This window comes from Aethalodelphis obliquidens, unplaced genomic scaffold (assembly GCF_003676395.1).
Source record: "Aethalodelphis obliquidens isolate GAN/ISIS:26980383/991018 unplaced genomic scaffold, ASM367639v1 scaffold17, whole genome shotgun sequence".
NCBI lineage: Eukaryota > Metazoa > Chordata > Mammalia > Artiodactyla > Delphinidae > Aethalodelphis > Aethalodelphis obliquidens.
In genome coordinates, this window is record NW_020837961.1 from 21,290,380 (window position 1) to 21,310,227 (window position 19,848).

The window sequence follows — 19,848 nt, forward strand, 5'->3', positions numbered from 1 at the left end:
ATGTATTCTAATGGAAGGTAACACACTAGTGGGTGCAGTGTATCAGGCATTTAAGAAATATGAGGGGAAAAAAAGAAAGAAATACGAGGGAAATAGCAATCTTAAGGTCAGGGGAACTAGTTTTGTTAAGCAAAGTTGATTCTTTGGAAAAAGCAAAGGGCTGAGAATGATGAAAGGTTATTAAAAATTTAAGAGTAAAATTCAGGCCTCTTTGGTAGCAGATAAAGAAGCTTTTATCTCCTGCAGTGGAAGGGCAGAAAGAGCTGAGGAACAGGCCCAGCACTTAATCGTAAGTGAGGCAGAGCTCCAAAGAAGATCAACAACCACACAATCCGGTTAGGTCGGCCATGCCACAGTCACAGTGCTGGATTGGAAAGAAACCCTGACGCAATGGGCTGGGTTGTGATACCTGAAAATCTTGAATCCCTGGATTCCCCTGAACCCTCTGAGTCTGAACATGGTCCAATTTTCCCCATTAATGGCCTGAGCTTCCCTGGCTTGAAAACCATGCAGAGGCTTCCTCTTTGTAGTATAACCTGTGCTCCCCTCAGGATCTGCCCACAGCTTCCCTCCTGTCACTGGGTTAATAACTTGGCTTAAGTTACAAGGCAACCTGGACCATACTGTAATGAGTGACAAGAACAGAGTGGTAGTGAGGGAGAGGGGTCTGATCCTCAGAAAATTAGGGAGATGGATAACAGAATATGGTGACTCTGGGAACAAAATGGGATGGGTAGCGATCAAGGATATGGCTCAGTTTGTACAAACAAAAGAAATCAAGGGAGTGTATGACTAGGAGGCAGAGAGCAATACTCTAATAATGAGTCACAGTTCTTTGCCCAGTTTTAAAGTCTGAGCCAGTTTTTGGATCTGGAAACCATCAATAGGGAAAAGGCCAGATCCATAGGAAGAAGGCCCTGAAATATCATAAAAGATGTACACTGTAATAATCCCCCCAGTTCTTCCCCAGAGGGTTCTGTGCCATTTCCTTGGCTAACTATTTGTAGGGAAAATGGAAACATCAAAACATTTCTCAAGGGCTTCCCTGGTGGCGCAGTAGTTGAGAGTCCGCCTGCCGATGCAGGGGACACGGGTTCGTGCCCCGGTCCGGGAAGATCCCACATGCCGCGGAGCGGCTGGGCCCGTGAGCCATGGCCGCTGAGCCTGTGCGTCCAGAGCCTGTGCTCCGCAACAGGAGAGGCCACAACAGTGAGAGGCTCACATACCGCAAAAAAAACAAAAACAAAAACAAAAAACATTTCTCAGTGGAATGGCAGATACAGGAATTCACCTGCCTTCTATTAAGCTTTACATTAAAGAGATTTATAAAACTGTAAATCATTACTACTCTTCTATGTTTTTTGTTTGGGAAAATATAGTTATTTTTCATAGAAATATGCTATTTATGTTAACATGTGATAGATTTATCAAGATAATTTGTAATAAATAAACATTAAAATTTATCTGTTTTAATTTTTTATATGGTAAATATCAATCGAATATAATCCACATAAACAAAAGCTTGCTAGGGTTCTCAGTTTTTAAGAGGTTTTAAGGGGTCTTGAGACCAAAAATTTTAAGACTGCTACAATAGACGACATTGCAAGCGAAACCATCTGGGTGATATTGAAATAAGTTGCACAGTCTCTCTGACCAAGTTTCATCATGTGTAAAATTACGAGTTAACACTATACATGTAATTAGAATGCCAGGAGCACACAATGATATTGTTTAGCTGTTACTGATACTACTCTATTTTCTCTGTGAGAAAGGAGGCAATAATATCTGCTAAAATTGATGGAGGAAGTGGTAGAAGTTTGATGAAAGGGGAGAAGATGTGATAAAGCCCTCATGGAAAATGAGAATGATGGGCTTGATTAGGAAAATATAGGAGGCTTGCAGGGCAATTTTGAAAGATCTGTGGAGGTCAGTGACTTTGCATTTAGAGTAGAATCATGATTGTGTAACTTTTTTTCTCCTTAATAACACTCAGATGTCCAGAGTAGGAAAGAAAAGGCAAGCTGTTGAATTAACAGAATTGGGAATGTTCCAGTTGGTTTGCTCAGGACAAAAACATGGAAAATTGTGACTGAAGTGATGAATTGTGTTTTATTACCTGGGGAAGAAACGAAGGGAAGAAAGCAGGGGGATGATTGATAGGGAGAAAAGAGAAGGATCATTAGATTCGAAGTCTTCGTTAGGGACAGCTGAGAGAGTTGGTAATTAGGAAGTTGGTTGGTTAGATGTTTGAATTTTGGATTTTAGTGGTGGAGTAGTTCCACCTGATGACAAGGCCTCGGGTACAGTCATGAGAGTGGGTGCCTGTCTTGGAGCAGAGGTGATGGCTACTGGATGAAGAAATCCAGAACCCAAGAGGATGGATCTTCCATTTAGATATTAATGTGATTCTGGGTGGTGGCACAAGTTGGAAGTCAGGTTCCAGAGTCTTCCATCCGTGAGGAGAGGGTGAAACATAGCAACAAGGAAGGATAAAAAGTGGCACTGCTACATAAAAACGAGGATGAATTATGTGAGTGAGGCACTGGGAAGCAAGGGGACACACCCCACCCCCCTAACCAAGACATGAAGGAAGTGTGGGAAAATGCGCAACCTTCACTTTCCAGTTTAAAGCAAACGGACTCTGCAAGGGGGTGGGGGTGATGTTACGTTTCAGCTAAGGACAGGCAGCAAACACACTAGAGGCTCAGAATGTGGAAGAATTTGTTCACAAAAGAATGGAATTCCAGAAGGCCAGTGGAAATAGACAAAGGAGGGTAGCACAGAACTTCGCTGGACAACTAAAGGGACAACTTGTGGAGCAAACACGAAAAGTGGGATGTGAGGGCACAAAATACGCGGGTAGCAGAAAGTTTCCAGAAGAATTAGGCAAGAATTTTCTGTTTGAGTCAACTGATCCACTACCAGGTGGTAAGTTCATTTCCTTTTTCTTTTTAGATTTTTCTCTTCGCTTAGATTTCTCCTTTTCTGAAAACACAAAATTGAGGTAATAAAATTTCCACCCTTTCCCTCCTTCTGTTCCCCCATTTTTCCTCTTCTCTCAGTCATGTCCTCCGCCCAGGATTGGGAGACCCGCCCCCCGCGGAAGGGGGAGGGACGGGGCGGAGCGAACAGAAGTGAGCGGGTCTTCCCCTGTCGACGTGCTGACGTCAGAGGACATCCGGTCCGGCTCCTAGTACCTGGAAGTAGCTCTGTCCGCCTTCCTCGGGGCTTAGTAGCATTTTTTTTTCCCCCGGAATCGTGGTCCTCGAATTGGATCTGCAACCGCCGCGGGCGGACCTCACGCCATTCCCTGCCCCTCGGCCCCTGGAGTGAGCCCGGCCTCCCCGCGAGGGTGAGCGAGGTCGGCCCGGAGCGCGCGCGAGGGAGGGTGCCCCGCGGGCGGGGACGGCCGTTGGTTCCCAGAGTCGCGTGGCGCCTCCGCCGACTCTCCCCTGGGCTCCCCTTGCACCCCGCTGGGTCCTCCGGCTGCAGGCTTTGCCTCCAAAGCCGCAGTGGCCCCGGGCCTGTTTTCTCATTTCGTGACACGGGTCACGTCCTGAAGAAGTGGGAGCGTTCCTGGAGAAGGGCTTAAACCCGTATAACGCTGAGAATTAGAATTCACTCTTTAAGTTTACAAAACAAACTAGAGGAGAAAAAAATGAGGCTCAACTTTCCCAGCGGGTTCTCCCCGGGGGACGCAGAAAATTCAACCGGTGATCACCCTGCGATTATTTTTTTAGCTCCTTTGGCGAGGGCAGTACACAACTTTTCACCCTGTAAGTTTTGTCATTGTAAATACCGGAAGGGTGACCTAGTGGACCTGGACGTTACTTCAGGTAACCACCCACTAAACCTCCTTGTCTGGTTTGTTCATATTTTTAAGTCGCAACTAACCACCGCGCGGTTTTTTGATTGGGCATTCCAACATCAGAGTTGAAACCCGGAAATTAGGACAACTTTATGAGTGACCTTAGTATTGTTCCAGGTACAAGCTGGTGTATGATTTTGCTGTATTGTAATGAGAAATGTGAGTGTCAAGGTGTGCTTTCATGGAACTCTCTCCCTGTATCATGGACACGACTTTGGTTTCTTTGAATATTTTTGTCTTCAGGAAGGTTGTGTGTCAGTCACCAGTGAAACTTAAAACCGTGCTTGGAGGTTTGGAATTTGTAGATCTTGGATAGAGCCTAGAAGTCTAAATCTGTGCTTTTAGGGAATTCCACAGTTGATTTTTGAGAACCACTCTTAGAAAAGACTTTTTTAAAAAATACATGTATTTTGAAGAATATTAAGAAATATGAGATTCTATTTCAAAGCAAGCACATGGACTCATTCATTCGTGTATCTATTCATTTGTTAAGGGTTAATTTATTTCAGGCAGGGCTGGGAAGCAAACATTGTCAAGAAAGATAGGGCTGGAACCCTCAGGGAACTTGTGTCTTCAGATGGGATGAAAAGCCAAATAAAAATGTGTTATTTAGTGAAGACCTTGTTTTTCTAAATGAGGTAGTTCTTTCAACTACCTGATAAAAACCAGTTTTAAAGTCCTTATTTTGATATGTGTGGTAAACACGTACTGTTAAATTTGAACCCTGTTAAAATTACATGCTCACTGCAGGTAAAAGTAGCGGGAAAGGCAGCTTTCAGGGAGTCAAAGCTACTCAGATGCCTTTAATATCTTTTCGGAGAGGGTAGTTTGGCTTTGTAGTTAATGTTGTCATTTGACTTGACTATTAGATGTTTTATTCAGGTATTACATGGGAGAAATTAGACATACTAGAAGACTTGGCAGCATCAGGTCATCTGAATATAGGGCTTAAAAAAGTGATATAAACTGGGTAAATAATATACTTTTAAATGATTCTTGTTATTTATTCCTAATAATTTTTTTTCCCTTGCTACAGAGTAATTTTTAAAGAATATTGAATATCAGAGAAACGTTTTTTGCTCTGTGGGAAAGAAAACCATTTTGGCTGTTAGGATAAATCTTTTTGATGTTTACATTTTTTAGAACTGTTTGGTAATACAAATAAGTGCCTTATTTTAAAAGCCATCTATTTGGGATGATGTGTGCTAAATGATGCATAAAGGCTTAAAATGTGCTTAACCATCAAAAGAGCAGGGTTGAGTTTGAAGTTTAATGAGAATTAGAAGATTTCATTCTGCTATTCCTTAGTTTCTTTAAAATAGCAAATGCAACAAGGCAATTATATCTTCTCTGTTTGCTTGTGTAGAAAGAAGGGGAGATGCCTAAAAAAAAGACTGGTGCGAGGAAGAAGGCAGAGAATCGCCGGGAACGTGAAAAACAACTAAGAGCATCAAGAAGCACTATCGATTTAGCTAAACACCCATGCAATGCTTCAATGGTAAGTTTTTTTGGTTATCAATTGAAAAACTATATAAAATCTATGTTAAAGGCATGTCTGTTGTTTTCATTAACACTGAGTAGTGGTGAATTTTGTTTGATTTTGCTATTTCTGAAAGCTGTCATATTATCTTGGCTACCATTGGTGACAAATAGATATGTATTGAACAGGAATACATACTAGGAACTGTGTGACATTCTCCAGCTTCTCTAACCTAGTATGCCTTCCTCAGTTTGTCCTATTAATTGGAGCCTTTTCATCCTAAGTCATCCTTACCTCTTCCCTTCCTTTGACCGTATTTCTCTGAGTTGTCCCGTATCTTCCTGTTTCCACGCCTCTCTACTTTTTCTGTTCCCACTCCTCTTCTTTTTTTTCTTTTTTGATTTCATTGAACACATATGAAATGCTTAATGTGACTTAATTCCTCATATGTGTATTGTGTGCCTACTCTGTGCCAGGGACTACTTTAGGCACTGAGGGGAATACGTAGATGAATGACACAGTCCTGGTTTCCTCAAGCTTATATAGCTCAGTTGTTTTCTGTATTACTTAATGTTTATCAATGACAGAAATCCAACCTAAGTAACTTCAGGGGGAAATAGTTTATTGAATGAGTAATGGGCTAACTTGTGTAGTTGAGAAGGGCATGGATGTAGCTGGGATGCAGGGACAGCTGGAACCTGAAACAACTTGTAGTTCTGTCTTTTGCTTTTATTTAGTTCCATTTTCTCAGATTGTTTTATTCCATTTTGGAGGGTTCATAGCCACTGGGTCCATAGCTCCCATGTCTCACATCACATATTGTTGCCCTCAGAGAGGGAAAGAACTCCGATGGGTTGGGCTTGGGTGGGTGCCCAACCCAGGATTAACCAGCATTTGTACTGGGTTGGTGGGGGGGTGAGGGGGAGCGAGATGACATAGCACAGATAGGACAGTGGGGACTCCCTCGTCCGTGCCAGGGTGATTTCTAGAGAAGAGAAGGAGGACAAAGAAATGATTCATACATAAATATATACAGTGAGGGCTAGACTTTGGTAAGTGCTGCAGAAAAGGTACAATTGGGATTAAGGTTTATTAGGACTGAGGTGATAAAGGTGAGTGTGGAGTTGGGGTACAGTTCACAGAGGAGGTGGGATCATCACCAGGACTTCCAGTAGGTGAAGAAGTGAGGATGGACTTCTCAGGGAAAAGTATTAGAATAAGTAAGGCATGGAAAAGAAGTAATACAAGACATATTTTGAGAATGGCTGACAAATAGTGACTTGAATCTAAAGAGAATAGGCCAGTGAGGTTTGAAAAGTGGTTAGAGACCAGATTGTGGAGAGCTTTTTAATACCATGTTTAGAATTCTGGCTTTTCTGTGAGCTTCAACATACTGTGTTCTCTACTGTTTCTTGTGTTCATTCTGTATTATTTTTCTGATTGCTTAAAAAAAAAAATCCAAAAAACAGACCACTACTATATTTAGCCTGTTTTGTGAAAAAGCCACTTTCTCTAGTGTGGTATGCCCCCAAACATACCTTTGTTGTTAAAAGTATGTATAGATGCGTGTACTCAAGGGTGGAATTGGAGGGTTTGGGCAAATGTCACTTAAATTTTAACATGAAAAACGGTATTCTTTATAATTCAAGTAACTTTGCAGTTTTCAGCCAGTAGACAAATTAATGTTATATTTTTATATTTTACAGGAATGTGACAAGTGTCAGAGGTAAATTTTTATTTATTTCTTTTTCTATCTATATATAATAATATAGACTGACCTTTTATCTGATATTGACTAAATTTTAAAATTTTCTTTTACATGACAAGACGGCAGAAGAATAGAGCATTTTGCTATTTTTGTAATTCTGTACAGAAGTTACCAATTTGTGCACAGTGTGGTAAGTATATGATCAAAACACATGCTTTTCTTTTATCAAACATTTGTTTGGCATTTAATCAGTTTGAACCTGTGGGTTCATCATTATCATTTACAGTAATGTTATACCTTACTATTAATAAGACTACATAAAATGTTGTTTGGCCTATCAAAAAACTGTCAAGCCTTGGTGTTGTCTCTTTGATGTAATGCTGGAAAATAATTAAGATACAGTTTAGATAAAGGTACCACATGTTGTTTTAAACGTGGAAAGATTAGATTTCAGACTAATAACATTTGGTGATGCTGCATTTTTATTTATACTGTCTTAGTCTTGTCGATATCCTTTGTTTACTTTCCTAAATTTTGATTTCTGCTGATACTGCCTGCAGTGTGTTAGGCTGTTGAAAATAATTTTATTCCACATTTACCTGGTGCCAGTTTTTGTGATCAGTTGTTTTTCTGTTTGGTTCTTAGCGTATGATTCTTGAATTTCCTCACATGTATTCCCAAGTGAGTGGAATAGAGTTCCTAAGCCACTTACCTAGTTCCCAAGTATAAGTGGAAACTTTTATTCAGAGTAAAACTAAATAGTAGTTCATAGAACAACAAGATCCATGTTTCCCAAATAGTCTTCCACAGAATACTTGAGATATTAGTAGGTATTTCTTAAAGCAGAGCATACATTTGAGACACGCTGCGTGTTTCATTCCCTCATTCCCACCTGGGAGAGTTCTTTTACCTATGTATGTGTTAAAGGTTCTGAAGACCTCCAGTAGAGAAACCTGATTAATTGTCTTTACTCCAGGTTTGTCCCGCAAACTTTTATTTGAACAAGTATCCCCTTTGCTTATAGGATAATAGTTTCAGGTGAAACACAGTTTGAGATATGCTCATTTAACTGTGTTTATGCATGATAACATTGCAGAAAGTTAGGAAGGCTTAGGGCCACACCCCTGAATGTTTCTAGTGTAGGTCTAGCTTTCAGAGACGGCTTTGAGGTATGTAATTAATGGAAAAGAGAACACTGGCCTAGATAGACCAGTCATTTGCCAGTTTTTATATCCTTATTTACAAAAGACAAATGGATGTAGAGTGAGAAAATAGACTGTGGAGAAGATTGAGATAAGCTGTCGCTAGGCCCTTCCCCTGTTTTCAGCGTTTGTGGTGCTGTGTACGGATACACTTCCCACTCACTGATTCTTGTCTTTAGTATTGGACAGGGGGCTGCTGCCCCTCATTTCCTGTTTCTCTTCCCATTTCCTGTTGTCTAGCTTTGTTTCTTAGGTAATCAAGGAAGTGGAAAATTGAGCATCTTCTGTTTCTTTCGTGTTCTGCTTTGTGGAGTCTGAGATGCGTGATTAATATGTCACCATTAATCCTCTCGCAGCATGTGATAAGTGAATGTCCTGACAGTGTTTCGGGTTGGTAATTCGCTGCTAGATAAGAGCTCTTGTGGCTGTATTGTGATTTTTAGCTTTATCATTATATTCCTGATTTTTGTGCTCATTTGGGCACTACTTGACAATTCTTTTAGAAGAATGTTTACCCAGGGGCTAAGTTTGTAAATTTTTAACTATGGTCCAACATAAAAAAAAAATGAACCAGATAATTTGCATAATTATTATTTGATTTGCTTTGGTTTGATATGTTCTAGGGAAAGAAAGAAGCAGTAACTTCAAATCAGACTGCGTTTATTGTGAATTACAAAGTGTAAAATTCACTTTTAAAGCATATCATTTAAAAATCTCCCTGAATTCACCTGAAAATTCACAAGATTTTTAACTGCTTTAGTGATTATTAGATTACAAAGCATAACCTTCAAATTTTGATTTTAGTACAAACATGAATTATCATATAAGTTCCTAATCTCAAAAGATCTGACTCAGGTAATGAGGTCTCAGTTATATCCATTTTCTTTTTTCAGTTATATAAGCAGTAGATAGTGCTGGTCTCTCTTTATTTTCAAATTATTTCCATAGGAACTTGGGCTAGATAAAAAGAGGAATTAGTGAATATTTGCATGTAGTACTTTGCAAGACTAATAGTGAAAATTTGTTTCTTTGCTAGGGAAAACAAAGTGCATGATGAAGTCTTCTGACTGTGTCATAAAACATGCTGGTGTCTACAGTACTGGCCTTGCCATGGTGGTAAGCTTCTTGCAGTTATCTTTTAGACCAGTAGGTTTCCAAGGATAAGGAGAAGGCATTCTGACCAAATGTAATCAGTCTGTAATTATCTGTGGCTTGTTTCAGTATGATTTTCACTTATTACCCACTTGTTTTTGACTGCTTTCTTCTTTCTTATTGGAAAATGTATAAGGAAGGGAAACTCATCTAATGTTGACCTAAACAACATTCATTTGTTAGTGATACCTTTCTAATATATCTTAATTAGACATCACAAAATATTATTTACTATACTGAAAGTGCTGCTAAACTAAGATTCAGTCTTTTGGTTGAATAAGCAACGTAGTTCCAAAAGAACCTAGGATTAATTGTTTTTTAAAGCTTTACATTTCAAAAAAGAGTACGTAGTTAACACAGAATTATGCTCTTTACTACATGTAATTACATGTGGTTCATTACATGTCGTTATCTTTGTTACATGTAGACGTTTCAAAGAAAATTCATTATTTTAAATAATAGAAGCAGTTGCATTGTGTGAGGCATTTTGCTCTTTTTTTCAAAAAAATGTTATCCTTTTGACCAGTTTTACTATATTCTATTGTGTGAACTTATTCTTAGGTCCAAATGTCAGTCCATGAGGAAAGTAATATTTATAGTAGAATATTCATAATTTTCCAAGAACACATAATTTCCCATCATGAGGCAGACCTTTATATTTTTCATGAGTGGCTATCTTATAGAAGAGTTGGAATTATTCATAATCATCTTGTGAAAATTCTTTATTTTAAGTATAGGATTGTCAGTGTTATCTTTATTCAGAAGCTGTTGTAATCTTCCTTGGTAGTTTGCTTATGTCTAGATTTATCAAATTATTACTTTTTTAATTCGCTGAGTTGTATGAGTATGAATGATCTCTTATATAAAGAATACATTAAAGTAGAATCATGCATCATTAGCTCTAAATTCTAGAAAAGTGATTTTTCTGGCCATCCTCTATTTGCTGATTAAGATTCCCTCTCCCCGACTCTTCCCCCTGATTTGCCCTGGGAGCCTGACTTGTGTGGTGGGCTGGATCAGTGTCTTACTTAGGGCTTAGCCCTAAAAGGACTTTGGCAGGAGACCTGATGATAGGAGGAAATTATGATCCAGGTGTTTATTCTCCCAGCTTACTCCCTACCAGCTTGTCCTGATTTCGACATGGATTGGCCACCAGTTCCTCTCCATATGACCAGGTAGTCCTCTGCATACAGCTGGCTCTCTCTTGTGGTTGTAGAACCTCCCTCCCTTCCCTGCCCTTGGCCCTTCAGCCGTAGGGGTAGTATCTGCATCATCCCTGACGTTTTCGAAGCCCTTCCCTGTTCTTTGTGAATTATCTCTTTAAACTCCCCTGGATTACCTAGTTTAGTGTGTCATTCTTCTCTTGCTAGAACCCTGAGTAATCCAAGAGATAGATTCGAGGACTTGCTATCTGCACTGGTTATCTATTTTTACAAGTCCCCAAACATTCTTCCTATTTGCTCTTTTCCACTTTTGTTACAGTGCCTTGAATAGTAGAACAGTGAATTTTGAGGGTTAGAAGACCTGGATTTGAATCACAGCTCAGCTCTAATGTAGCTCTAGAACTTGGACTTAGTCTCAGGCCCCTGTCCCTCCTCACCTGTAAATGAAAAGCCATCCAATTCCATTTCCTTAAGGTTCTTTCTAGCTCTTAGTGTTCTGTAGATGTCATTGTGTTATTAAAGGTGTGTGTAGTCTTACAGTCTTACCTTACCTGCCATTTAGTTCCAAATATTTTATTTTAGTTTTATTTAACAAAGAGATATAATAATGATTTAATGCATAAGTTGCCTTAAAAAGATGCTGGCAGAAGTTTAATATTTTCTCTCTGTTATTCTAGAAAAGCTATATATTTATTTTATAAATTACACAGATAAGAAGGAACTTTCTTAAGTCAGGAATGTTAGTATTTGAAAAAACTTCATTTAGTTACCAGAATTGCTGTAGACAGGAATGCTTAAATTATGGGCTCTAGACTTCATTTGATTTATTGTAAAATTCAGTTTGGGGGCAACACTGTCAGCTCTTTGACTTATTTTAATGATTAATATTAGCGTTAAGTGTATAGTTTCCCTTCTGCTTCTTTTTCTTTTGATTTATATATTTGTATATTGTAAATAGCTATTGGTGAAGTAGTTTGATTTTCAGGAAACACTCTTTAATTTTGGCTTAAACAGTACATTTTCTTTAATGAAGCCACTCGTTATCACTTAAGGTTGATAAGTGGCTAAATGTATATAATTTTGGTGGTTGCCACTGCTTAAACTATGGCTGCAGCCAGTTGTGTCAAAGGTTAATTTTTCATGTTCTTTGGTTGCAGGGTGCAATATGTGACTTCTGTGAAGCTTGGGTTTGTCATGGTAGGAAGTGTCTCAGTACACACGCCTGTGCCTGCCCGCTTACCGATGCTGAGTGTGTGGAATGTGAACGGGGTGTCTGGGACCATGGTGAGTGGTTACATACAAATGACGAGCTTTGCTGGAAGTGAAGGCTGACTTGGAAACGTTCTGGATGCTCTTTTTTTATGATGTTTTTTTTTTAGGATACTATCAATCATAAGTACTGGCACTGTTCTGGTTGTCAGTTTAGTTGGAAAAGGGATTTACACCAGCAGCATCAGGCAATACTAAGATTTTTACCTAGGCAGGTAGGGAGGGGAGTAAAAGGGGAGGAAGTGTCTCTGAGCATTGTGAGTATATAAGGGTAGCCAGGGTACAGTGGGAGTTCACTCTTTTATGGTTCAATTTGTCAGTTTTCTTTGTAGCCTTTGCCGGAACAAAAGCTGCTGTGATATTTTAGTGTAAATCTGAAATAACTTGCCATCTTTTCTGAGCAGTTTTACAGATAAGTTTTTAAAATTAAACTTTATCATATTTACATTTGTGGGTTTTGTTCTTTAATCCAATAGGAGGCAGAATTTTCAGTTGTTCTTTTTGCCATAACTTTCTTTGTGAAGATGATCAGTTTGAACATCAAGCCAGCTGCCAGGTTTTAGAAGCGGAAACATTTAAATGTAAGTTTTTATATATTGGATGTTTATATATTGGATGTTCTTTATACCCAAGATTCTTAATAGTGTTAAACTTAATGAAAAAGGAATCTAGTTTCTCATGCGGCCTCTTATGGACTGTAATTTAATTCAATATCTATTTTCTGTTTGTAGAAAAAACTTAGAACGCATATAGTCCATTTTTGTCCAACAGTGTGCCAGTGACATATTGGTTGGGTCAGTTCTTCATTTTGTGGGATTGATCAGGCACTGCAGGCCTTGCAGCATCCCTGATCCTGAATGCTAAAAGTCATTTTCACTTCCAAGTTATTATAACAACTAACATACCCTCCCCCACCCTGTTTTCAGGTGTCCGCAGATAAGTGGTACACCCCTAATTTGTTCCTGCTAGTTGGTTCCAGTGACTCTTAGACAGGAATGTGCATCATAAACACCTGTGGAGGTTTTTTAAAAGTACAGGCGTCAAGGCCTCATCCCTGGAGATTCTATCTTTAAGTGGGTGGCAGGTGCCAGGCATCTGTATTTAACCTGCACACATAGCTCTCATGTATATCCTAGTTTGAGAACCAGTGTTTCATGGTATCATCTTTAGAGATAGATTGCATTTTATTTTATTTCTATTCTGTTGATTCTCAGAAGCTCAAGTTTTAGATTCAGACATTACTCGAATTCTACTTATTGGCCATATGTTTTTGGGCAACTTACCAAATCTTTCTAAACCTGAATTTTGTTATGTATTAAAGAAAGATGCTAATTTTTTCAAGGAGTTAATTGAAGTGAGAACCCATATAAAGCATAAGTATGGCACCTGTCACTTAGAAAGCCCTTATTGAATAGTAGGTACCACTGTAGGAAAGACTCAGATTCCAAATTCACTTTCTTCAATTTGGTTCTTGTTCTGCTATGAAATGCCAATCCTTATACTTATCTATAAATTTAAAGTTGATAAGTCATCAGTCTAAGACACACATACACACACATATGTAATTCTTGTGATATTTATAAAGAAAATCTCAAAAGATTAAAGGAACATCTCAGAGTAGTTAGCCTTTTTGAGCTGTTCCTAGGCTTCTGCAGAATGTATAATATAAAAATTGAATTATTTCATTTGGGACTTGGGAACCTTGTGTATTCCGTAGCATTTAAACCCCAAAGACAGGCAACTGTAAGTGATAAGGCTATATTTCCATCAAGAAGTTTTAGTGATTCAGTAAAAGACAAAGGAAAAATAAAGACACTGAATAATTGAAAGCATTTTAAGATAAATTTATTACCATGCCTTTGATAGCTCATGTTAAAGTCATTCTCATTGCAGATTCACAGGTTTCCTTGGTTTACTGTAATTTATCGTCTTTCTTTCCTTTTTTTTATTGCTTTATTTTTTCTTTGCCATTTTTCCTTCACCAGTTGCCATTCACTACTTGAAATATTTTCTCTGAAAACACTGTTCTCATCATACATATAAGTCCCGAAGATAGTTTGTTTCTATTCCCTTAATTGGTCATATCTCATCATTTTTGGATTTGAGCGTACAACTATGAATTGGAAGATACGGAAATTCTATAAAATACTTCTTTACCTGTATAACCAGTGGGAAGTATGTTTTGAGGGGGAAAAACAAAAACAAAACACATGTGTGTACTCTGCCCTTATTTTTTAAAATAATGAAAGTGGCCCGGGGACTTCTAATTTAAATGGCTTACTGTCAGCAGGCTTTGATGTATTCTAACCTGCTTTCTTTTAAAATACTGTGAAGACATAGAAATAGATTTAAAAAGAAAACCATTCCCCAGTCTCAAACTAGGAATGTCACAATATTTTTTAGAATCTGGGAGAAATGCATTTTTTATATAAGTTCAAGATTTTATCTCTTGGGTAGAAAAATAACAGGGCAGTGAAGTGGAGTGCCTGTGTGTTTTTGAGGTGTAATTAGGGAAAGAAGACTGGCAAGGCCACATCCCATCCTAGTGGTTTGGGTTTCCGGCGGTACGGGTGAGGGTGTGATAGACAACAACGAGTTTCTTGGGATTGTGTCATGGTGGCATGTCAAAGATTCAGGTGGTGGGGATGGGAGAAGATTCTGTATCAGAAATGCCTGGTGCACAGGGAAATTGGGTTGGGCACTTTGTACTTACAGTCTGTGTTCTGGTTCTGTACTTGAAAGGGATTTGTAGCATTTTGGTGATATATATCCTCTTTTGACTGAATGAAGAATGAACCTAATTACTCTCTAGGCATACCTTCAAGTAGAAATGATTGAGATTTCAGGTTTTTTCCTCCACAGACTGAAATAATATAGTTATTATTGGAGTAATTTGGTATACTTATGTATTCCTAATATATACATATATAATAAGTACTCAGTTGATTTTTACTTTTATTATTAGCATGTAGGACAGGTAATATAAATCCATCTGAAATAGCAGTGTCACTGTGGAAGGAAGCAGGATGGTTGGACAGAAGCAATAATAATACACATAATTGAGAAATCATCATTGAGTTTTTAAAAAAATACTTTCCTGTTCAGATTGAAAAAGCTCCCCATGACCCAGGCAAACTTAAAAGAATCCCCAACTTAGAAACATCTGCAATATTTGAATTATAAAGATAGATTTCCTTTTGTTTTCTTTACTTTTTCAAAACCTCTAAGTAAATTGAGAGTTAACAGTTTATATTTAGACTATATCAGGGTAAGGCTTAATTTGTTTTCTTGTTTCTATACCTCTCTTAATTATTTTTGTCTGTTCATTTTTTGGCATATTCAATATGTGCCAGACAAATTGGCTTTTCTAAAATATTTGCTCTTATGTTTAGGAGCATTATTTGCATTAACATTTGCATTAATTGTAGATAATGACCAAAATTAATGTGGCTTACTGACTAAAATAGAGATAAAATATTTTAGGATTTTTCCATCTGTTTTCCTGCCCACTTGAGTATTATTTTCTCTTCATAGTCACACTTTTCCACCTGAAGTATTCTATTCTCATATCAGAAGTTTGCAAAAAATGGCAATAGCCTACAACACGAGGAGAGAATATATATTAATGGAGACAGTTATTCTTTTAAAAATTGAAGTTACATCCTTTTTTTTTGACTGTGTTGGGTCTTCGTTGCTGCACATGGGCTTTCTCTAGTTGTGGCGAGCGGGGGCTACTCTTCGTTGCGGTGTGCGGGCTTCTCATTGCAGTGGCTTCTCTTGTGGAGCATGGGCTCTAGGCACACGGGCTTCAGTAGTTGTGGCTCACGGGCTCAGTAGTTGTGGCGCACGGGCTTAGTTGCTCCATGGCATGTGAGATCTTCCCGGACCAGCGCTTGAACCTGTGTTCCCTGCATTGGCAGGCGGATTCTTAACCACTGCACCACCAGGGAAGTCCTGAACTGTTATATCCTTAAGTGAAGAGACCAGCCAATGTCACTGAAAAAATGTTTTACCATTTCAGTTTCCTAAATATTAATGAAGCTTGCCATCTCCTAGTTTTGGAGCAATAGAAGGAGATTGGAGGATAAAAGAATGCTGTGTCTGTGCAATTGCTGGGTTACTTGCATCTGGCTGGGGATTCCATCTCATTTTTTGTATCCTCTAGGTTATGAGACAGAGAAAAAAACGTTGATAATTGATCTAAGATAGTACATCAAGTATAAATCTGTGGAAAAGAGTGTTTTCATTCCAAGTTTGAAAATGGATATTATGTACTTTCCCTCACAGGTGTTTCATGCAATCGGCTTGGTCAGCATTCCTGTCTCCGTTGTAAGGTATACTTTTATATGTTTTCGTTTTTGTTTTTAATCCCCATACTCATCCATCAGCTCTTGGATTATTTATAGCTATAATAAATCTACAAGGGTCCTTAAACATTATGTAATTTACTTTTTTTATTTTAGAGATTGTGAATGAAGTTGAGACAGCTTAGAGGCATTTCATAGGTCATCTAGTTGGCTTGTCTTAGAGTTGACACTAGTGCGTGTGTCACCTGAATCTTAGCTCAGTGTTTTTATACCTTATGTTTGTAGAGAACATTCTGACCAAAATGATGGGAGCATATTTCACCTTATGTCAAAATGCACTTGCTTGGTAGAGTTTGAGTACAGTGAACATTTCCATAATGTTGTGTTTCCTTAGACCTTGTCTCCAGCATTTCCATTTGTCAAAGATCAGTAAACAAATGCAGCTGATTCACTGCCTCTCGGAGTCATTTCTCTGGTTCCTACTAATACTCCAACCCTATCTCTTAATTCTCCCCCAACTCTTCTCCAGTTCTGTGTGTGCTGTTTCCTCTGCCTTAGATCACTCTTCCGTCTTTGCTTACCCTGCTGCACCCCCATTCTCCTGCCGATCTCGGTTAAGACTTCACGTCTCCCAGGCAGCCTTTCCTGAATCCTGGGTCTGGTTTGGCGCTTCTCCTCTTCACTTCCCTTGCAATGCGTAGTGTGTGTAGCTGCCTCTCCACTTGTCTGTGTCTCCAGTTAGACTGTGTGCTCTGTGCAGGTAGATAAGCTGGTCACCATTATGTCATCAGAGGCTTTGTGAATACTCATATTTACGAAGAAACGTGTCTACATATCATACTGTGCATATATTTTCTGTCTTGTGTTTAGGCCATAGTTCAGAAGAGTCCTGGCAGAGACCTTTTCCTTTAAGGAATTGAAATCAGGAGCATGACCAGCCCCAACAAAACTCCTAATCTCTGCCCTAGCAAAAGTATATCTTAACTTTACATTTCCTTGAAATACTAAGTGATGTCTTCATATATTTTTTGAATTACTTATTTAACTTGCTTATTTTTATTTCTCCTATATAGGCTTGTTTCTGTGATGATCATACAAGGAGCAAGGTGTTTAAGCAAGAAAAAGGAAAACAGCCTCCCTGCCCTAAATGTGGGCATGAAACTCAGGAAACTAAGGATCTTAGCATGTCAAGTAAGGCTCTTGTTAAAATACCACTGGGGTGATTTTGCTTTCTTGCTTAGACGAGGTTTACCTCTTCTTTTTCTCTTTCTCTTTTTGTTTTCGCCTTTTCTTCATATTTGAAAAGATGAATGTGTTCTCTTATGCAAATGGAATTTTATAGCCTTGGAAAATTTGTGGGTAAAATTTCCCAATTTAACTTAAGAAATATACCGTCATTCACTCTGATATTTGGCATTTGCTTCAGTTAATGACATAGTGAATACTGAAATTTAAGACCAAAAAGAATGATTTTTCTGTTTTTGCTGAGGCTTCATTTTAAATAATTGAGTAGCAATAAATCCTCAATATTCAAGTGGTGGTAATCTTCAGTACTTGCAAGTTGGAATTCATTTTGAAGCTATTCTTATGTGTGTGATATTTGAGCAGTGATGCTTATTATGTTATACGTCACTACTGTAGGAAATTGTTTTACAGTTTTCATATAACTTTTCTATGAAGGAATGCAATTACTACAAACATGCTTACAGTAATGAAGCTCACAATTTTATTAAAGAGAATTTGACTCTTTACCAAACATAATGGAACCATAATTCTAAATGACTCTGACAATACTTTGTTTAATCAAAGACAGAGTTATACAGTGAGGTGAGACATTTTTTACACTTACCTTTGTTTTGCTACTAAGGCAGAAGAAATGACAGCCTTTGTCTTCTAGGACATCTGAATTATAAAGTAGCTCTCTTGAGAAGAGTGTAATGACATGAAATCACCTGTTCTGTGATTTGAAAATGCACTTTTAATTGATCAAACAAAGAGCATTTTAGTTTTTAACGTGCCTTATTTAACTTATGTACGGAGAATGCTATTATTCTTAATTCATTTTCCTACTTTGTCTAGAATTAATGAAATGACACTGTCATCTTTATCATTTCTTATATATGATGTGTATGTAGACTCTAAGTAGGATGGAACTGATGGTTGTTTCTAAGGTCTCCTTTCTTTCCAGTTAAATGCTAAGTGAGGAAATAAGGAAAATGTGACTGACTTCTTCATTTGAGAGTAAGAAGCAGCCAATCAGCTTCATGTAACTTCATATATTGTAGAGGAAAATGAGGATGTAGAGAATTGGAGCTAATCAGGTGCCACATACATATCTGTCTTTCGTAGCACGCTCCCTGAAATTTGGCAGGCAGACTGGAGGTGAAGAGGGAGATGGAGCTTCTGGGTATGATGCCTATTGGAAGAACCTTGCATCTGCTAAGTATGGTGATACCAGCTACCATGATGAGGAAGAAGATGAGTACGAAGCAGAGGATGATGAAGAGGAAGAAGATGAAGGTGGAAAGGATTCAGATGCTGAGTCATCAGATTTGTTTAGTAATTTGAATTTAGGAAGGACCTATGCCAGTGGCTATGCTCACTATGAGGAACAGGAGAGCTAGGAAAGCTGCTTGCCCATCGGTGACCTTGTCTGAGGAGCTGGAATGTGTGTGCTTGATGACTCGTGTGTGGCTATACAGGTGTACGTACTGTCACTTAGCCTCATGTGAAAGACTAGTCACACTTACTGGGGCAAGGAGTAGGGCATAGCATTTTGATAGGAACTGATAATCAGGCTTCCAGCATAAGAAAAATGAATTTCAAAAATGAATTTCAAATCGATCCAAGCAGTTGAAGCATCATGGATTGGATTTTACTGATTTCAGTAATCTAGTAGGTTTGCCAATTAAACACATATATAGGATAAAGGAATAGGATGGTAATATATTTGTTTGAAATTAAATTGCTGTTTTTATTAACACTGCTTAGAAAATCGTTCTGTCTGATTTTGTAAAATGTATTGGGTAAAATGAATTATTGTAATTTTTCTCGTTTGTCTGCAGGATAAAAGTCAGATGTTATATGCTAAATTTTCATTAAATATTCATGTTATCTTAAGTAGTTATATGTGTGTTTTAGCAATTGACTCATTCATTTCTTTCTTCACAGCGTGTGTCCTGAACAATACCTATTATTTATGCTTAAATGTATAGACAAAGGTGACTATATAGCCATTTTTCAGAATCAGTATTATCACACATGTTTTACCTAGGAAATTTCATTTCTCTTTGAGTAAATCTAGTATCTCACTTATATACTTTTGATGTTTTATTTGATTTCTTATTCCTAGTATTTTAAATCTATTTTGGAAAGCATTCCAATATTCTTGTATAAACTGTTTCATTTTTTTGTCTAATATGCAAGATAGGTAGCAGAGATTAATAGTGTGTGATAGACACAAAGTGATGCAGCTGAACTCCATCATTCGTGGTAGGTGGAGAACAGACAGTTGCTGGCACAAGTTCCAGTGGTTACAGTTTACACTGACAGTGAATTGGGATGGTGTGGTAGAAAGGAATGTGTCATCAGGCTGGCATTTGAAAAGTACGGAGAAAATTGTAGCCATATGGATAACAGGTAGGATGGCTATTGCTGAGTCATTTTTATTCCATAGAAACATAATGAACAGCTGAGGGC

At 38.2% G+C, this 19,848-nt stretch overlaps 1 protein-coding gene across 4 annotated transcripts; it reads left to right on the forward strand.

Annotated features, from left to right (window-relative positions):
- Positions 1-3,181: 3,181 nt before the first annotated feature.
- Positions 3,182-19,276, forward strand: NOAZFP (nucleolar atypical zinc finger). 4 transcript variants are annotated; one of them, XM_027117055.1, is made up of 11 exons: positions 3,184-3,352; positions 3,741-3,836; positions 5,235-5,366; positions 7,055-7,074; positions 7,176-7,246; positions 9,295-9,374; positions 11,731-11,857; positions 12,319-12,423; positions 16,130-16,176; positions 17,223-17,340; positions 18,499-19,276. In XM_027117055.1, the coding sequence occupies exons 3-11, from the start codon at positions 5,247-5,249 to the stop codon at positions 18,771-18,773; spliced, it is 963 nt and encodes a 320-aa protein (XP_026972856.1). In that variant the 5' UTR covers positions 3,184-3,352; positions 3,741-3,836; positions 5,235-5,246; the 3' UTR covers positions 18,774-19,276. The 4 variants fall into 4 exon arrangements, with proteins under 4 accessions (XP_026972855.1, XP_026972856.1, XP_026972858.1 ...); XM_027117054.1 differs by lacking the exon at positions 3,741-3,836 and having other exon boundaries at positions 3,182-3,352; XM_027117057.1 differs by lacking the exon at positions 3,741-3,836 and having other exon boundaries at positions 3,184-3,361.
- The last annotated feature ends 572 nt before the right edge of the window (positions 19,277-19,848 follow it).